This window comes from Carcharhinus amblyrhynchos, chromosome 17 (genome assembly GCF_965287045.1).
Source record: "Carcharhinus amblyrhynchos chromosome 17, sCarAmb.v2.hapA, whole genome shotgun sequence".
Classification (NCBI taxonomy): domain Eukaryota; kingdom Metazoa; phylum Chordata; class Chondrichthyes; order Carcharhiniformes; family Carcharhinidae; genus Carcharhinus; species Carcharhinus amblyrhynchos.
Window position 1 is genome coordinate 47,877,162 of NC_137340.1, and position 20,121 is coordinate 47,897,282.

The 20,121-nt window shown below is 40.7% G+C and overlaps 1 protein-coding gene across 2 annotated transcripts in view; it reads left to right on the forward strand.

The window, feature by feature from the left end:
* LOC145354499 (metal transporter CNNM2-like) overlaps positions 1-20,121 on the forward strand; it is a 281,922-nt gene that overhangs the window by 173,387 nt on the left and 88,414 nt on the right. For both annotated transcript variants that reach the window (XM_080205921.1, XM_080205923.1), the window contains one exon: positions 16,925-17,068. In XM_080205921.1, coding sequence (XP_080062047.1) covers positions 16,925-17,068 — 144 coding nt within the window. The remainder of the gene's footprint in view (positions 1-16,924; positions 17,069-20,121) is intronic.

Sequence of the window (20,121 nt, forward strand, 5' to 3'; positions counted from 1 at the left end):
GCCGCTTTGGTGAGAATATCACTGTAATGGAATGGAAAGTTCATTTGAACTCTAATATTAGCCTCTGTGGTTTTAAAGTTGCTTTGGAAAATTCATTCTAAATGATCACAAGCTGTGAATGGGAAACATTTATTTAACTTCAGCCATGCTGTACCTGAAGGAAATTTAAAAGACCGTCATATTCCTGGGAAACCAGATGTTAAATTTTCTTTTTGATGACTAAATTGTTCTATGTATTGAATAGATTTGGTCACAAATTTGGACTTGCTGATCTAATTTAATATGTTTGGATTCTGACATCAGAATCTTGACAGCTGTGTTCGTGGGAAACAACAGGGCAGAACAGTACATTGCAAAAGTAGAGCATCATTAGAAATGCTATTTTAATCTTCATCTCTGAGCACATCTTCTATAATGATTTTTGTGGAAGTAAAATAATCTCACTTTCCCAGCATCCTCTAATCTCGTTTACTAACTGCTTGGGGGGAATGTTTTCTCTGTTGTGTTATTGTATTAGTGTATCTGAAAGAATTAATACATTTGTTAAGCATGGCACAGGGAAATATTTTCTCACTGTGCCTCGATTGAGACAAGTTAGAGGTTAACTGCCCAAATTTTTACTGTCTTCCTTCCTTTGCAAGGTTTAATGAAATACAAGAAAATAGTTCAAGATTATACTCTTTCTATAGTCAAAAAGCTCAACACCATTCAGGACAAAGTAGCCTACTTTACTGGCACTCAATTCACCACATTCAAAATCCACACTGTCCACCTGTGTTGCACAATGACAGCAGTATGTACTACCTACAAGATGCACTGAGCAACTCACCAACACTCTCTCAACAGCACTTTTCAAACCAGCGACCTCTATCAGCCTAGAAGGACATGGGCAGCAGATGTACTGCCACCTGCAAGTTCCCTTGCCAAGTCACTCACCATCCTTACGTGGAGCTATATCGCTATTCTTCACAGTTGCTGGGTCAACTGGAATTTCCTTCCTAGCACACTGTGGGTATATCTACACCACGTGGACTACTGCAGTTCCAAGAAGGCACCTCAACACCTTCCCGAGGGCAATTGGGGCTGGACAATCAATCCTGGCCTAGCCAGCAACGCTCACATCCCATGAAAGAACAATAATAAAAAAAATTGTTTAGATATCCCTGTACTGAATTGTAACAAAATATCTGAACTAAATGAAAGTGTGTGCCACGTTTTGAAATGTTAGACTATTTTCCCAGAAAATATGTCTTGATACTTTTGTCTACTAGCCCCTTTCCTATCTACCCATGGCAATTGCCTGGTGATGGTGATATGTAACATCTCCACTTGTATTGGTACTCACCACGCAATTGCCTGGTGATGGTGATATGTAACATCTCCACTTGTATTGGTACTCACCACGCAATTGCTTCATGATTATATGATCACCACTCTCTTAATTGGGAGATCTGAAACTAACGCCTGGACTGGGTTTAAACAAAGTTATGTAGTAGCCCCAATACTATTCGCATCTAACAGATGCTATTCATCTCATCAAAGATCAATTGCCCTATGGTGTTAGTATCAAATACTGTCTAGATGGAAAACTCTATAAACATGGCACCTCTGTGCCAAAACTAAACTACTACCTTGAATATACATGTTTTACAGTTTGCAGGCGACTGCAGTGTCATTGGTCATTCTGCATTGGCTTTGTAAGCCACTCTTAATCTCCTTGAATCTGCATGCAAAAAACATAGCCTGCCCTTGAACGTTGCCAAACCAAAATTCATTTATCAATCCACATCTGATTGGCCAATTTTCCATTTCCCGTGTATGTTGGAGAGACTCTGAACATAAGAACATAAGAACATAAGAAATAGGAGCAGGAGTAGGCCATCTAGCCCTTCGAGCCTGCCCCGCCATTCAATAAGATCATGGCTGATCTGTTGTGGCTCAGTTCCACTTTCCCGCCCTCTCCCCATAACCCTTAATCCCCTCTCTTATCAAGAACCCATCAACCCGCTTCTTAAAAATATTTAGCGAGGCAGCCTCCACCACTTCAACGGGCAGAGAATTCCAGAGATTCACCACCCTTTGAGTGAAGAAGTTCCTCCTCAACTCCGTTCTAAACCGCCTCCCCTTTATCTTGAGGCTGTGCCCCCTAGTCCTACTGTCTTTTTTGAGCGGGAAGAGTCTCTCCACCTCTATCCTATCCATCCCATTCATCATCTTATACGTCTCAATGAGATCTCCCCTCATTCTTCTAAACTCTAACGAGTACAAGCCTAGTTTATTCAGCCTCTCCTCATAGCTCAATCCCCTCAACTCCGGTATCAGCCTAGTAAACCTCCTCTGCACTCCCTCCAGGGCCAAAATATCCTTGCGCAGGTGCAGCGCCCAAAACTGCACACAGTACTCCAGCTGCGGCCTCACCAATGCCCTATACAGCTGCAGCAAGACCTCCCTACTTTTATATTCAATCCCCCTCGCTATGAAGGCCAGCATCCCATTCGCCTTCCTGACCACCTGCTGCACCTGCAGGCTGGGTTTTTGCGACTCATGCACAAGGACCCCGAGGTCCCTCTGCACCGTCGCCTGCTGCAGTTTTTCGCCACGTAAGTAATAGTCCTTCCTACCATTCTTCCTACCAAAGTGGACCACCTCGCACTTGCCAACATTAAATTCCATTTGCCATTTCCTGGCCCATTCGCCCAGCCTATCTAGATCCTTCTGCAGACTCTCCACACCCTTCGCACAATTTGCCTTTCCCCCAATCTTGGTGTCATCAGCAAATTTTGACACCCTGCACTCGGTTCCCTCCTCCAGATCATCTATATAAATGGTAAATAGCTGAGGCCCCAACTCCGACCCCTGGGGCACCCCACTAGTCACCAACCGCCAATCCGAATAGCACCCATTGACCCCCACTCTCTGCCTCCTATTTGACAACCAATCCTCTATCCACACTAACACCCTACCCCCAACTCCATGTCCCCTGACCTTCTGCAATAACCTCTTGTGAGGTACCTTGTCAAATGCCTTCTGAAAATCCAGAAAGACCACATCCACCGGCTCACCTCTATCCACTGCCCTAGACACATCCTCATAGAACTCCAGTAAATTTGTCAGACACGACTTCCCTTTAATGAAACCGTGTTGCGTCCGCCCTATCAAGCAATTCCCTTCAAGATGCCTCGCAATTTCCTCCTTAATGACGGATTCTAACATTTTACCTACCACAGACGTTAAACTAACCGGCCTATAATTCCCCGCCTTTTGCCTGGCACCCTTCTTAAACAACGGCGTAACATTAGCCGTTTTCCAATCTTCCGGCACTTCCCCGGAATCCAGCGACGTCTGGAAAATAACCACCAAGGCATCCACTATAACCTCCGCCATTTCTTTCAGAACCCTCGGATGCATTCCATCCGGTCCTGGGGACTTGTCCACAATCAGCCCCTCCAGTCTGTCGAGCACCACCTCTCTAGTAACAGTAATGTCATTAAGACCCTCCATTCCTACCACCTTTCCATCTCTAACACCCGGCAAATTATTCACGTCCTCCTCCGTGAAGACAGAAACAAAAAAGTTATTCAAGACCTTAGCCATATCCCCATCCCCTACCACTAGCTCCCCTTTCTCATCCTCTAAAGGACCAACGTTCACCCTAGCCAGCCTCTTCCTCTTTATATATTTATAAAAACTCTTGCTATCCTTTTTTATATTAAGTGCTAGCCCAGCCTCATAGCTTCTCCTACCCTCCTTTATCAACTTCTTTGTCAATCTTTGTTGACATTTAAACCTTTCCCAATCCTCTTCTCGCCCACTGCTCTTAGCTACTCTAAATTCCTCCGCTTTTAATTTAACACTTTCCTTCACCTCCTTCGTTATCCACGGCTTATTACCTCTCTTCCTACTGTCCTTTTTAACCATCGGAATAAATTTCTGCTGAGCACCAAGAAAGATCTCCTTAAAGATCCTCCACTGCTCCTCAGCAGACCTACCTTCCAACGCACTCCCCCAGTCCACATTTGCCAATTCTTCTCTCATCCTACCATACTCCCCTCTATTCAAACAAAGGACGCGTGTCCGGGAACCCACTTTCTCCTCCTCCATCTGCACCAGAAACTCCACCATACAATGATCACTCTCTCCAAGAGGATCCTTCACCGCAAGATCCCTAATTCTACCCGCCTCATTACATAGCACCAGATCCAAGATAGCTCGCTCCCTCGTCGGCTCCAACACACACTGTTCAAGGAAATTATCCCGGCAGCATTCCAAGAACTCCTCCTCGAGCCCACCTCGTCCAACATGGGTCGACCAATCAATATGCAGATTGAAATCTCCCATAACTACTGCCGTCCCATTCCTGCACGCCGCACTTATTTGCGTGTTAACAGCCCGCCCCACCTCCAGATCATTATTTGGGGGCCTATAGACGACACCCACCAGCGTCTTCCTCCCTTTGCTGTTCCTAATCTCCACCCACAACGATTCCACGTTCTGCTCTTTGGCTCCGATATCATCCCTTGCTACCACCTTGATACTATCCTTAATCAGCAGAGCTACGCCACCCCCTCTTTCCTCCTGCCTATCCTTCCTAAACACTTGATAGCCCTGTACATTCATCTCCCAGTCCCTGTCACCTTGCAGCCACGTCTCTGTAATGGCCACCAGATCGTATCCATTTGTGTCGATCTGCGCCACCAGCTCATCCACTTTATTCCGAATGCTTCGTGCATTCAGATAAAGCGCTTTCATCCCAGCCTTCACCTGGACCCTATTTGCCGTAACGCCACCAATTGGGACATCCTCGGCCTCTTCCCTTACCTGTACCCTATCCTTAACTTTAGACCTCATAGCGTCACCTACCCTCGCTCCCTCCCCCCCCTAATTAGTTTAAAGCCCTGTCTACAGTCCTCTTTACTTGATTCGCCAACACTCTGGTCCCAGCACGATTCAGACCAACCCCATCCCGCCCGAACAAGTCCCACCTACCCCAATACTGGTGCCAATGCCCCATAAATTCGAACCCATTCCTCCCACACCAATCCCTGAGCCACCCATTCACTTCCTTTATCCTGTCAACCCTACGCCCGTCTGCACTCAGTTCAGGCAGTAGCCCAGAGACGACCACCTTGTCGGTTCTACTTTTTAATTCCATCCCCAGCTTCTCATACTCCCTCCCCAGATCCTCAGTCCGCACTTTGCCTACGTCGCCGGCACCCACATGTACTACAACGACCGGGTTCTCACCCTCCCACTCCAGGTTCCTCTGCAGCCCAGCTGCAACATCCTGTACCCGAGCACCAGGCAGACAACACACCCTTCTGTGCACTTTGTCATTGTGACAAAGGACAGTGTCAATACTCTTCACCCCACTATCTCCAATCACTACTACGTTCCTTTTCCCCTTCTCTTTGCCTATGTCCTGCTGCATCACTGTACCGTGTGCAGTTTGCTCACCAACCTCACCTGCCTTGTCCTCTTCCAGACTGGAAGCAAGAACCTCAAACCTGTTATGCAGATTGAGAGGCTGAGGCCTCCGCTCCTCACCCCCCTTCCTCCTCCTCCCAGCAGCCCCCTTTTGTCCCTGACCCTTAGATTTAGCCAGTCTAGGGGCACCCTCTCTCCCCCTGATGAGCCTCAGTGTCTGTAGCTCAGAGGCCAGCTCATCCACCTTGAGCTGGAGCTCCTCCAACAACCTGCACTTACTGCAGACATGGTCACTGGGAAGGACCCTGGGGTCCGCCAGTTCCCACATCATACAGAAACCACACATCACATGCCCCTCCATTATTCACTGTAATTTTTTATGGGGAAAAAAAAATTTTTTTTCCTTGTTTCTTGCTGTAGTAGTTTTGAAAAAATTTTTTTTCCTTGTTTTTTTTTCAAACAAACTCACCTGGCCTTTTTTCCTCCAAGCCCTTGTTGATATTAAGCCCTATTAACTCACTCTGCTTCCCACTCACTCCGCTGCCCGCTCAGACGCTGCCCGCTGTCTACACCAGGCCTCCTTTTAAACCTGGTGCTGATTTAAAGCAGGCTGGTCCACAAATGTCTTTTCACCACACCCTCAGAATTCTTAAAGCAGTAAATACAATAAATAAATGCTTTAAACAGTTCTACAAAGAGTAAAGTGCTTTAAACTTATTTTAAACAGGTTTTTAACAGGTAAAATCTTAGCTCTCTCTCTCTTCATAATGTAACAGCTACCTTTCTCAAAAGGGCACCATTGATGAAGAGATCCAAAGCCCAATTCGCTTTCTGCATTCTACAAACTACGGCAGTTAGTGTTGACAGCAAAGTCTCCCAAGTAAACAAAGGTCCTCGTGAACAGAGCAGTCGTTGTCACCATGCTTCTGTACTGTAGTGAAAACTAAACTGTGCATTAACAACATAAAAAGTTCCATCATTAATGCCTCAATTATATCCTCCAGATCCAGTGGAGGATCTGGCTCAAACAAGAGGTATCCTTGAAGCCAAGTCTGCAGGCATTTGGGCAAAATTCCATCAAAATCAACTTTGACGGATAGAACACCGTAATCATTGTGTAAAGATGCTTAGTACCATGAGGTGCAGTTTCACTAGAATCATAATGACTAATTATATGCCTTGTTATCACCTCTCCCACTGAAGATTTATTAAGGTAATGTTTTCTCACCAGTTTGTTAGTCTGTTTGTAAACAATTTATCTCAAATTAATGGACAGATCTCAACTAAAATTAGTACACAGGTTATGACCTAAGGAAGAACTGATTAGTTTTTGTTGAAGATCCGAATCTAGATCCTGGAATTTTTAAAGGACCTGTTAATGTTGGGAGATAGGGTAAGCTGACTTTGTGTTCAGAATGTTGTTTTGCTTAGACTGTAGTTGATTGTTTTAGAATCTTGTGGATTGTCTTGGTTGCTGAGGTGGAAATCAGCACAACTATCAAAATGTGAGCAGAGTTTTCACAGCAGGTTGTTGAGTGTGGTTTGGTGTGAAGCCTTCTCCATGAGATGTAGCTCTTAATAAAAAAAATCCTTTTTTCAGTTTCATAGTTGGGGGGCAGTTAGCTTAGCTCACTGGCAGGACAGCTGGTTAGTGATGCAGAGTGACGCCAACATTGCGAGTTCAGTTCTTGTATCTGCTGAGATTATTCATGAAGGCATGCCTGATCCTCAGGTTAAATCACCACCAGTCAACTCTCACCCTCAAAGGGGAGAGCAGCCTATGGTCAACTGGGACTAAAGTGATTTTGCCTTTAATTAATCAGGTGGGGAAAAGCCGCAAGGAAGAGCTACGCAATTATAATAGAGTGGCAGAGATAAGCTGTCTCCTGAGTGTCCCCTTTTTCCTTTTATTGATTTCAGTGTTAGTATTGCAAATTGAAAAATGTTCATTCCTTTATTGATGTAGCTTGCACATTACCATTCTTATGAAAAATAAACCATTGTGAATGTTTGGTGTGACACAGGTGGCCAGGCATGTAATTAAAAGCAGGTCTTTTTTTTTCACCCTGTCACTGTTATTGTGAGAATTTAGATATGTAATAATCCTTTGATTTTATTTTTTATTAGCCTGTTGGATTCTGAAGACATTGGGATGAAACACATTTTAGAAAGTAGAGACAACTTTGTTCCAAAAAATTGACTGTATTGTGCATTAAATTGTGAAGCTCCAGACAGTAATAAAATGGCACAATATGACTGTAAAAAGATGTATTCTGATAATTTTCCACAATACTGCATAATATAGAAATATTTATATTGTAGTTTATTGGAAAAATTATCATCCATTTCGAAAATGGATGATAATTGCAACTTGCACATTGGTACAAGCGTTTCAGTGTGAAATTGTGAAGTTTCAGTCCAGTTGTGAAGCCTAGTGTTCACAAATCCACTCTTTACTATTCATGGTGGCTTTGGAGTAGAACCCACTTTTAAATGGATTAAAAATCCCAGATAACTTATTTCCACAATTTCAGTAATAATGCTTAAATGTGAGTACACTAGTTTCAAGTACACAAGCCACCTGGTGCTTCTTCTGCTACAAATCTATACTGCGGATATGTGAAGACTTTGGCAGACCTAATGACTGATGACGTTATTGAAATTAAGAGGCATGGTATTGTTTCACTATATATGTATAATCAGAATCTGGTATTTATTAAAATTTGTTATGATGCACACAAATAGATTGAAGCAAGATTTCTAATTTCAAGTTTGTAATCTCTTGGTTACAATGATTTATATTGTGGCTATTTGTAAGCCAAACATTGTAATATTTAATTTTGGGGATTCTGAATAATAAAAGGAATGTGTAGTCTTAAGTAAATTTCTGCTCAACATTATTATTTAATGCTTTTTTATTTTTGGAACATGGAAATAACTGTTTGTAATCTTTCCCTTTGCATGCAGGTATTATATATAGTTCAGCACTTGAACATCTCTATACTTCAGGTGTATGTTGCTCTTAACTCCCAATGAAGAAGCCAAGTGTAAATGCCAGTTAAAATTGAGATGTGAACTGTGTTCTCCCTCTTGATAGCATGTTGTTGCATAGATTTGGACTTCCTAAATACAACTCTACCTATTTACATTATTTTGAAAAGCCTTGGTTGTGGTGTGCAATATGTTTAACTGGCATGTCTGATTAATTTGTTGTGTATTCAGTTTGACTACATGTTATGAACTATGGGCTATGAACATGGACGATGAAGAAAGGTTGAACAAATTTGGATTATTTTCATTGGTGAAGGCTGAGGGGAGATCTAATAGAGGATTACAAGATTATGACAGACTTCAATAAAGTCAGACTCTTTTCCCCAGGGCTGAAAGGTCAATTGCTCAAGGACGTAGGTTGAAAGTGAGGGGGGTGGGGGGCAAGTTTTTCCCACAGAGGGTGGTGAATGCCTGGAACGCGCTGCCGGAGGAGGTGGTGGAAGCAAATTCTGTATCAACGTTCAGGAGGCATCTGGATAGATACATGAATAGGTAGGGAATAGAGGGATAGGGACCACTTGGAAGCAAGAAAATATTAGATTCAAGAAGCATCTGTGTCAGCACAGGCTTGGTGAGCCAAAGTGTCCTTTGAAAACTAAGGTCTAATGTCTGCAATGCTTGTGCATCTTTAAGTATACTTTTCGGGGTTATATTTGACTGTCACAAAATTTACCTTGTGGCTGGCAATCACACACACACCTGCATTTTTACAAAATATCCTAAATAATGGCAGACAAAAGTTTTTTTTTTAATGATCAAGCATTATAATGCCTGAATGAAATGTGAAAAGGTAGCCACTGATACTTTTAATTTTTTAGCTTTTTTTTCTGTAGCCTGCCTAGTGTCAACCAGATTGATACGTGAAACTACATATAACTGTTTGAGATGCATGTGCACAAGGTTAAAGCCTGCTGCATTTCATGTGTTCTTTAGCAAATTTTCAGAAAAAGATGAACAATTAAATTTCTCATTATATAAACACAGCACTAGATAAATCCCAGTGTGATAACATTGATGACACCACTTTTACTCATAATTGAGAGAACAGCTTTTAAATAATATGTTTAATAAGCTCAGTGGTAATGTCACTTCAAGTCTTGAATAAATATATGATCAAGGCTGCCTCTTCATTGATGTACTGAGGTAATGCTGCATTTCTTGGAAATGGGGACTTTTAGATGAGAAGAAAGCAGACTGGCTTAGAACATAAGAACATAAGAAATAGGAGCAGGAGTCGGCCATCTAGCCCTTCGAGCCTGCCCCGCCATTCAATAAGATCATGGCTGATCTGAAGTGGATCAGTTCCACTTTCCTGCCTTTTCCCCATAACCCTTAATTCCCTTGTCTGACAGAAATCTATCTACCCGTGACTTAAATATATTCAACGAGGTAGCCTCCACCACTTCAGTGGGCAGAGAATTCCAGAGATTCACCATCCTTTGAGTGAAGAAGTTCCTCCTCAACTCTGTTCTAAACTGCCCCCCCCCACCCCCTTACTTTGAGGCTGTGCCCTCTAGTTCTGGTTTCCTTTCTAAGCAGAAAGAATCTCTCTACCTCTACCCTATCTAGCCCCTTCATTACCTTGTAAGTCTCTATAAGATCCCCCCTCAGCCTTCTAAACTCCAACGAGTACAGGCCCAGTCTATTTAATCTCTCCTCATAAGCTAACCCCCTCATCTCTGGTATCAGCCTGGTGAACCTTCTCTGTACTCCCTCCAAGGCCAATATATCCTTTCGCAAATAAGAGGACCAAAACTGCACACAGTACTCCAGTTGCGGCCTCACCAGTGCCTCGTACAGTTGCAGCAAGACTTCCCTGCTTTTATATTCTATCCCCCTCGCGATAAAGGCCAACATTCCATTCGCCTTCTTGATCACCTGCTGCACCTGCAAACTGAGTTTTTGCAATTCGTGCACAAGGACCCCCAGGTCCCTCTGCACAGTAGCATGCTGCAACTTTTCACCCTTTAAATAATATTCCTTCCCACTATTATTTCTACCAAAGTGGATAACCTCACATTTGCTAACATTATACTCCATCTGTTATACTCCTTGCCCACTCACTCAGCCTATCCAGAGCTCTCTGCAGACTTTCTGCGTCCTCCATGCAATTCGCTTTTCCACTCACCTTCATGTCATCAGCAAATTTTGTTACCCTACACTTAGCCCCCTCCTCCAGATCATCTGTGTATATGGTAAACAGTTGAGGCCCCAGCACCGATCCCTGCGGCACGCCACTAGTCACCAACTCCAACCAGAAAAGCATCCATTGATTCTAACTCTCTGCTTCCTGTTAGATAGCCAATCCTCAATCCACGCTAACAATTTACCCCCAACTCCGTGTACCCTAACCTTCTGCAGCAACCTTTTATGAGGCACCTTATCAAATGCCTTCTGGATATCTAAAAACACCACATCCATCGGTTCCCCTCTGTCTACTGCACTAGTCACATCTTCATAAAAATCCAGTAAATTTGTTAAACATGACGTCCCCCTCACGAATCCATGCTGCGTCTGTTTGATTGAACCGTTCTTTTCTAGATGTCCTGCCATTTCTTTTTTAATGATGGATCCTAGCATTTTTCCAACTACGGATGTTAAGCTAACCGGCCTGTAGTTCCCTGCCTTTTGTCTGCTATCTTTTTTAAACAGCGATGTAACAGTAGTTGTTTTCCAATCCGCCGGCACTTCCCCAGAGTCCAGCGAATTTGGATAAATAATTACTAAGGCATCTGCTATTACTTCTGCCATTTCTTTTAGAACCCTGGAATGCATTCCATCTGGTCCCGGGGACTTGTCTACCTTCAGTCCCATTGGTCTACCAAGCACTACCTCTCTAGCAACAGTTGCAAAGTCAGATATAAAAGGCGCAGTCACACTATTGGGAAGAGCAAGAGATTTATTTTCTGGTTTCTTGGCCAACATTCATCTCTTAACCAATGCTGCCAAATCAGATTAACTGGTTATTTATCTCATTGAGATTTTGTGTGCAAATTGTCTTCCATCTTTGCTATGTAACAGTGATGCTCTTCAAAAGTAATTTTATTGGTTGTGGAACATTTGGGATGTCCCAAGGAAGTGAAGGATTTTATATGAACACAAATTTTTTTTAATTTGAAATTTCAGTTAGGAAATTTGAAATTTCAGTTAAGAATTCAGTCACCTAATTCAACCTTAATAAAATGGCTACAGTAAATTATAACCTGCTGACCATGCTTTGTCATTTATCATTTCTGGATACTAATAGATGTAAATATACAGTGTATCCAAGTAAAAAATAACAACTGTCAATGCGGCATGAGTATAATTTTGTAAAAATGCAATTTACAAAAGGCTGTGGATGCTGGATCAATACTGTATTGCGATGAAACTCCTATTTCCATACAGATATTGATCACTTACTTGCCATGAAAGTTATGGTGAGTTTAACATGCTTTTACTTGTTTACTGCCATGAGCAGCATTTACAATTGACCCTACTTTACTGTCCTTTGTAGCAGAGAAATGCCAGTTGGGATGTTTTCAGAGTGATCATTAAAATTGTGAAGCTGCAAAAATATTTGTTGTAGTGATTTTTACCACTTGTGAAAATGGCCACAACGTTGTACTTTTTACATTGGGTTAAAAAAATGTAATCAATGTACATCTCAAAATATTTCACCTATGTAGGTTATAAAATTATTGCTGTTATTGGAAACTATAAAATATTGGAAATTATAAAATATTGTAGCTGACCCTCAAGTGAATAATGACCATGCAATGAAACTTAGTGGAAATTTTTAGGAACTCTTCTAATTGCACAATTTGTCCAAGAAAATATCAATTTAAACATTTATGTAATTATGAAATGTAGCAACTCACTCTAACTTGTAATTTGTTAGATTGTTAAATGAAGGAGTGGAACCCATAAACTGAACACCAAATGTGCCCAAAATGTTAGCATTACGTTGAATTAATTGATAATCCAATTTTTAATCCAGGTAATTTATTCTGTTTATGAGATTGAAACAGTTTCGGTTCAACCAAAATGATTGTTGAATCCAATCATTAAAAATTCAACACAGAAACCAGCATTTTGGCCCAAATCCTTACTGGTGTTTATCCTCTGCAAACTCACCACCACAATTCTCCAGTGCTCTGCTCTGCATCTCCTTCATCTTTTACTCTTATGTCATATGTCACAGCGCAATCATTTTACATGCAGCTAATTCCTGGACATCTTTTCAATAAGGTTTATGCATTTCCATACTATCGTCGCAACTCATATCAAAGGCACAAGTGACATTCTACATGATTGTGACAAAGGTAAACTTCTTCCTCATTTGTTTCACCCTTTGACCTAATTGATCACACTATCCTGCTCCAACACTTTTTCACATTGTCCAGCTGTGTGGCAGTGCTCTCCCATAGCTCCATCTTTATCTATCTAATCGTAGTCAGAGAATCTCTTGCAATGATTTGTCTTCCTGTTCCTGCACCGTTACCTCTGGAAATCCTCCCCCACAATACATTCCCCCCAACTCCCCCCCAAAGAAATCTATCTGTGGCCCCATCCTATTTCTCATCTACATTCTGCCCCTTAGTGACACCATCTGAAGGCACAGCATTAGTTTTCATGTGTACATTGATCACACCCAGCTCAACCTCAGCATCACCTCTCCTGACTCCTCCACAATTGCTTTAGTATTAGACTGCTTATGTGACATCAATTACTGGATGAGAAGACATTTCCTCAGTTAAATATTGGGAAGTCAGAAGTGTTTGATTTCTGTCCCTGCTCCATTCACTAGCTACTGACTGCATCCTATAGCTATCTAAGATTAAGCTGGTCTATTCAATCTTGATGTCTGATTTGATGACAAGGCGAGCTTCTGTCCTTGTATTTGTGTCATTAGTGAAATCACCTATTTCCATTCAGTAAGTTTGCTGTCAAAATCCTCAATTGGTGCCTTTGTTACTTCTAGATTCGACAATTGCAACATTGTCATTTGTTGGGAGCATTGCTGAAAAAGAACACACATCAAAACTTTTTGTCTTGTGTTCACAAATTGTTGCTCCCTTTCCATTTGGTATTCTTGCAAATTGTCCTGAATGTAGGCCAAAAAGTTTGAATGACTTGTCCTTTTTCAGCAATTACAACATACTGTGGGCTAGTTTATTAGGTGCTATCCTTTGTAAGTCGTAGAATCCCTACAGTGCAGAAGGAGACCATTCGGCTAATCAAACTTGTACCAACAACAATTCCGCCCAGCCTATCTCCGGGGCAATTTAGCATGGCCAATCAACCTAACCCACACATCCTTGGAGTGTGGGAGAAAACCAGAGCACCTGAGAGAAATCCACGCAGGCAAGGGAAGATTGTGCAAACTCCACACAGACAGTCATCCGAGACCAGAATTGAACCGGGTTCCTGGTACTGTGAGGCAGCAGTGCTAACCACTGTGACTTGAGGTCATCCAAATCTCTGCTACTCCTAACATGCATCAAACCCCATTTCCCTACCACCTGCGTGCTTACAGATCCAATGTCTTGATTTTAAAATTGCTATCCTCGTTTTTAAATCCTTTAATGCCCTTGCCCGTCTCAATTTCTGTAATTTCTTCCAGCCTCACAACCCTCTAATTCCACATAAGCTTTTTTCCTACATGGCGTCTTGTCAAAGGTTTCTCAAAATATTTATATTCCACTGTCATTGTGTTTCTCTGTTCCACCATATCTGTCACGTCCTCAAAGAACTCTTTCAGATTTGCTAAGCATTATATTCCTTTCTGAATCTGTACTGGCTGCTTCTTATTATTTTCTCCATTCAATTATTGTATTATTTCATTTTAAATTAAATATTGCAAAATGTTCCCTCACATGTTAAGCTAACTGACCTGTAAATAGTAAAGTTACCTGCGACTGAAAATGAATATTACGTTAGCTACTCTAATCCTCCAGATCACTTCTATTAGTGGTGGGTAACCTGTGGCCTGGAGGCATTGTGCCTCATGCGGAGGACCACCCATAGACATTTTGTTGAACATTGCCCATACGCAAGGTTGCCTCATCCTGCTGATTTCAGTCTGCATAGTTCATTTCCTGTTGATATGAATGAGGTGATACACATGTAAAACAAGGGCAAGTGAAGTAAGGTGCATGCTGATTGCACACAACATGATGTGGATGTGCCAGCTTTCCTGACGAAGAGGGAGTCCCCTCAAAAGCTTGTGAGTTTACTATCAAATAAATCGGTTGGACTAAAACCTGGTGTTGTCAGACTTTTTACTGTGCACACAACATTGACAGAGAGTCACGTGCTTCCTCTGAATTCAAAATGTCAATAATTCGTTAGTTTTTACCATTTGAAGTTGATAGTTCAAATAGTATATAAATAATTAAGCATTTTCTGTAACTCGCTATGAAATATTCAGCATGTATTGAATGAATTTAATCTTATTCATGGGGTCATGGTTAGTGAACGAGCTTGATTTCAATCGTGGTTCACTGAGCTGAAGGAGGCCACTTGTGCGGTTCACTCATTAGCCCAGGTTGCTCATCACTGATTTACATTCTCAATCGAGCAGCACAGTGGGTTCTTGTCTGTGCGACGTTTGTACGTTTTTCTCGTGTCTCCATGGGTTTCTTCCAGGTGCTCCGGTATCCTCCCAGAATCCAGAGGTGTGCAGGTTACGTGGACTGGCCATGCTAAATTGCCCCTTAGTGTCAAAAGATGTGAAAATTAGTTGCTAAATGCATGAGGATAGGGTGGAGGGGAGGGCCTGGGTGGGATGCTCTTCGGAAAGTTTGTGCAGAATTAATTGGCTGAATGGCCTCTTTCTGCACTGTAGGGATTCTGTAATCTAGTGCCCTGAAATATAATTTTTAGGATCACGACCGCTTATTCTTTTATTTCCCACAGGTCATTGGATGTACCCTGATACTAGAGGCATTAGTTAAATAAAGGAACTCAAATAGTTCTCCTTATATTTATTATGGAATTACAGAATTGTTATACTGCAGACAGGTTACTTGACCTATTGTATCTGCAGTGGCACTCCAAGTGAGCAGCTTACTTATTGCTATTCCTCTGCCATCTCTCCATTATCCTGCATATTCATCCCTTTCAGATAACAGTCTAATTACCCTTGCTTCAATTGAACCTCCCTTCATCACACTCTCGAGCAGTGTATTCCAGACCCGAACGATTTGCTGAATGAAATGCTTTTGTTTTTATCTGTGGCCAATTAATTTATAACTGTGGCTTCTTGCACCTGATTCTTTCATAAGTCAGTCTGCATAGCTCCCTATCTACTCTGTCAACATCTTTCATTATTTTGAACAACTCAAATCTCCTCTCAGTCTCTTTTTCTCCAAGGAAAACAGTCTCAACTTAAGTTCTTCATCCCTCATGAATCTTTCCTTTACTCTCTTCACATCCTTCTGGCAGGCACCCATAACTAAACATCAGCCTCAGTTGGAGTATAATCTTGCACTACTTCAACATAATCTCCATCCTCTTGTATTCTATGTATCCTATGCCCCTTTTAATAAAGCCCAGGATACTATGTGCTTTATTAACCATCTCAACTTCACCTGCCAACTTTAAGACTTATGCGCATATGAACTCAGGTCTCTCTGTTCCTGCACCCCCTTTAGAATTGTATCCTTATTTTGTATTGTCTCTCAATGTTGTTCTTACATTTTTCCACACTGAAATTCATCTGCCTCCTCTTCATCTATTTCACCAACTTGTCATTGTCCTTTTGAAGTTCTACACTATTCTTCTCACAATACTTCCAAGATTTGTATCATATCATTATAATTTTTTATCTCATTTTTAACCAATTCTGGATTTTATTCCCTTCCCAATATCCTGTCAATGAATTGGGTTGCGTTTTGTTGAATTTGTATAAAAGTATTCTAATATTTCTTCACATGGGTATGCATATGCTACGTTTCACATTTTATCATCCCTTCACAAATGCAGTAAGAATATGTTAGAAAGTGGTTTCAATTTAACTCCTATTGCTTAATCATTTCTTATGTAAAAGTACCATATTTTAAAATCTAGAGAAAAGAGCTGACATTTTGAGTCCAGATGAGCCTTTTTGTCAAAGGGCCATCTGGACTCGAAATGTCACCTCTTTTCTTTCCTTGCAGATGCTGCCAGGCCTGGAATTTTCCAGCATTTTTTCTTTTGGTTTCAGATTCCAGCATCAGTAATTTGCTTTTATATTTTAAATCTATCCTAGCTACTTATTTCTCAATGATTATCATCTTTTTTCTTGCTCAGATAATTTTTATTGATGAATGAAGATTTATGAAATAATGAATTTGTATAAGAGCATGTTTTTATCTGTATTTGAGTAAACTTAATCCTTGACGTGTGCATATGCTTCATGTTTTATCATGCCTCAAAAATCACTTTGGTTTATGTTAATCTTTCTTTCTTCCCTCCATCCTTGTAGGTAAATCTCATCTGGCAATAGTACAGAGAGTGAACAATGAAGGAGAAGGGGATCCATTTTACGAGGTGCTAGGTATCGTCACACTAGAGGATGTAATTGAAGAAATTATCAAATCAGAAATCTTGGATGAAACAGATTTATATAGTGAGTGTTTACTTGTGCTATATAGGATCTTGAAAACATTCGCGGGTGGAATAATAATTGAATCTAGCTCCATCTTTTTTTTAAAGAGGATGGTCTTAGGGTAAATGAAATATGCAGTGTTCAACTAGTTCCATATGCAAAAACTTTTCAAAACATTGTCGTAAAAATACTAGATGCACATCTTTGCTCTTTGTGGAAAATTATTGTGGAAAAGAAAAATTAATTCTTCTTTTAAACATTCTATACACCATAGGAAGAGAGCGTAGCTTTGTTGGTTTTGGAAAATCATGTGGTTAACACGTGGATAAACCTCTTGTTATGAAATAGGTTGTACCACAGGTTGTGTCCTATTCTTTAAATGTACCTGTGCAACTGTTCTGGTTTAGACCAATAACTGATACCTGAGCATTCATGTAAAACCAGAGGAAAACAAAAGGGGCATCAAGCAAACTGAGGCAAAATGCCTGGAACTTCGCACATTCAACTGTGACACCTTGCATTGATCTGTGTAATAATGGGTTAAACGGGTGTTTGCTTTAATTAGTGCCTTATTTCACTGGGGAGCTATCTAAACCTCTCATGCAAGTATCAGTCTATGATTATAAATAGATCCAAACCTCTCATGCAAGCATCATTCTACAATTATAAGTAGATTTTACGCATTTAGTTTTGTTGATGTGAGTCAGTTTAGTTTTGTGAGTTTAGTTTTGTGATGTGAGGGAATTCAGGAAATTGTGGAAATCTAATTTATAATTTAATGAGAAATTTAGACAAATTAAATCAAGTGAGGGGGAAAATATTTCAAGGGGGAAAATAACTTGGTCCAAACCTCCAGTTATTGCTTGATATTTCAAATTCCAGAAGAGGAATGGGAAAAGGGTGAGTCTTTTAATTGATTATTAGATAAATTCAAAAGACATTGTCCAAAAACTGATAATATGGTACATTTTCTTTTTAAAACAAATTTACTTGTGAATTCTTCAAGAACAGAAACCTTTGGTAGATGCTGATTAAACATTGAATCAAAAGAATTTAACATTGCCTTGAATATGGAGACTTCAGATAGATGGGAATATATGTTTCAACAGCAGGCTATAGCAAGTAAAATGAGGGCAGATCTGCAATAGTGAGAAAACTAATAATGATGAATGCCATACATGAAATGTGATTAGACATGGAATGTGTTTGCTTAACAGAAAACATGAGGGTAAAAGATTTCTTAAGGAATGAGGATTCATATGTAAAGCTTGCATTTGTAAGTAAAGTAGGATATTAATAGTTTAAAAATGCATTGCTCAAGATTAGTGAAGGAAGATAAGTTCTTTATTTGAGTTGTGAAACTGCATCTATTGGGAGAAAAGTGTGGTTAAAATGTGCTCTGAAAGCAGAAGCAAAATGTGTGATCTTTATCCCATTAGAAATTAGAAAGTAATGATTGCAAATGACATATTCAACAAGAGCAGCTTGGTTATTCAAGAACCCTGATGCTCAAGAGACAATCAGCCAGGTCAACTGATCCAGCCCATGATGCTGTTGTCGTTTCTCCTGCTTGTTGCCATTGTGTAGAGATCCAACTCCAGCACCTTCAAACTGTATAAAATCCAGTTATTGGCCCTACCTAATCCATTCTTCCAGAATTTACATAAATATCCAAAATGTTCCCCAAGTTTTTAAGTTACATTGCACTGCTGTAGATGTAAAATATTAGAATATGACTAATTATATCAGCCATGACCATATTAAATGGTGGAGCAGCCATCTGGCCTCAAGCCGGTTCCTCCTCCTGATCCTAATTTTTATGCATGTCCAAAATATATTTAAGATCATTGGTGCTTTTTGTTGGAAAGTGTCATGCATTTGAAGTGAATGTCAGATCCTGACATTGGAGAGACCTGACGCCACATCCAATGGTACAAGTGGAGCTAGACCAGTCAAAGCCAGATAGGCCCTTTGTTTTAGTTCAGTAAGGAATGAGCGAGTTGGCATGAACAGGAAATAAAACCAGATTTCACATTTCTTAACAACTAATATGACCTGAGACCAGTCTGTTTGTTGCTGCTCCCACTTGAGATCCATCAAGTTGACCTGTCCAGGATTAACATACAACAGCAACTTACAATGATATGGTGCCTTTCAAGTAGTGAAACATCCCAAGATGCTTCAAAGGCGCATTATAAAACAAAGTATGACACTAAATAATTTCTTGTCTTAAAAGGCAAAGGAATTTTTAAATTGTAAATAGTTAAAACTTAGAAGAAACTTGAGTCCTTTCATCATCCAAAATTACTTTATCACTAATAGATTCCATTTTAGATTATGGCCATTTTTGTTATCTAGGCAGATGGAATGGGAGGAATGAGAGCTGGTGCAGCTCGATGAGCTAAATAGCCTCCTCTAACAATTCTGTGAAAGCACTGGTGGACTTAGCTACTATTAAAGGATATAAGATCGCAGACAAGTAGTGATTTTAATCATGGAGGTTGCAGTTTTTTATACAGTTTTGAATTACAACAGTTTCTAATGTTTTCATTTAAAATTCTCCAGGCTACCCGCAGACAAGTTTTGGATATAAGTTTAAATGTCTAATAAAAAAAAATCTGATGTGAAGCATTTAAGTTCTGATTTCAGTTCAGTAACAGGCCCAATTATTGACATATTCATGTCAGATCAGCCGTGATCTTATTGAATGGCGGGGCAGGCTCGAAGGGCTAGATGGCCTACTCCTGCTCCTATTTCTTATGTTCTTATGTGACATATTTGGCTGTCAAGTTTGAATTCTGATATTGATCAGGGCTATATACCTATACAAAATGGACAATTCATCAAGATTTTTTTTCTATTTGATAAAGGATACCCGAACTCCGTAGAGCTGGCAATCCACCCATCCCACCAGCATAGAGGTGTCTGAGACACCAGCAACATCTTATTACTCTAAGTGCTGCATAATCTGGTGAGAAAAACTGGCTTTGCAGTAGGGAGTAGGTTTTCTGTCAAGAGAGAGCTGGATGCTTGCGGCTAAGGGACATTGGCTTATGGAAAGAAAGTGGGAGCGG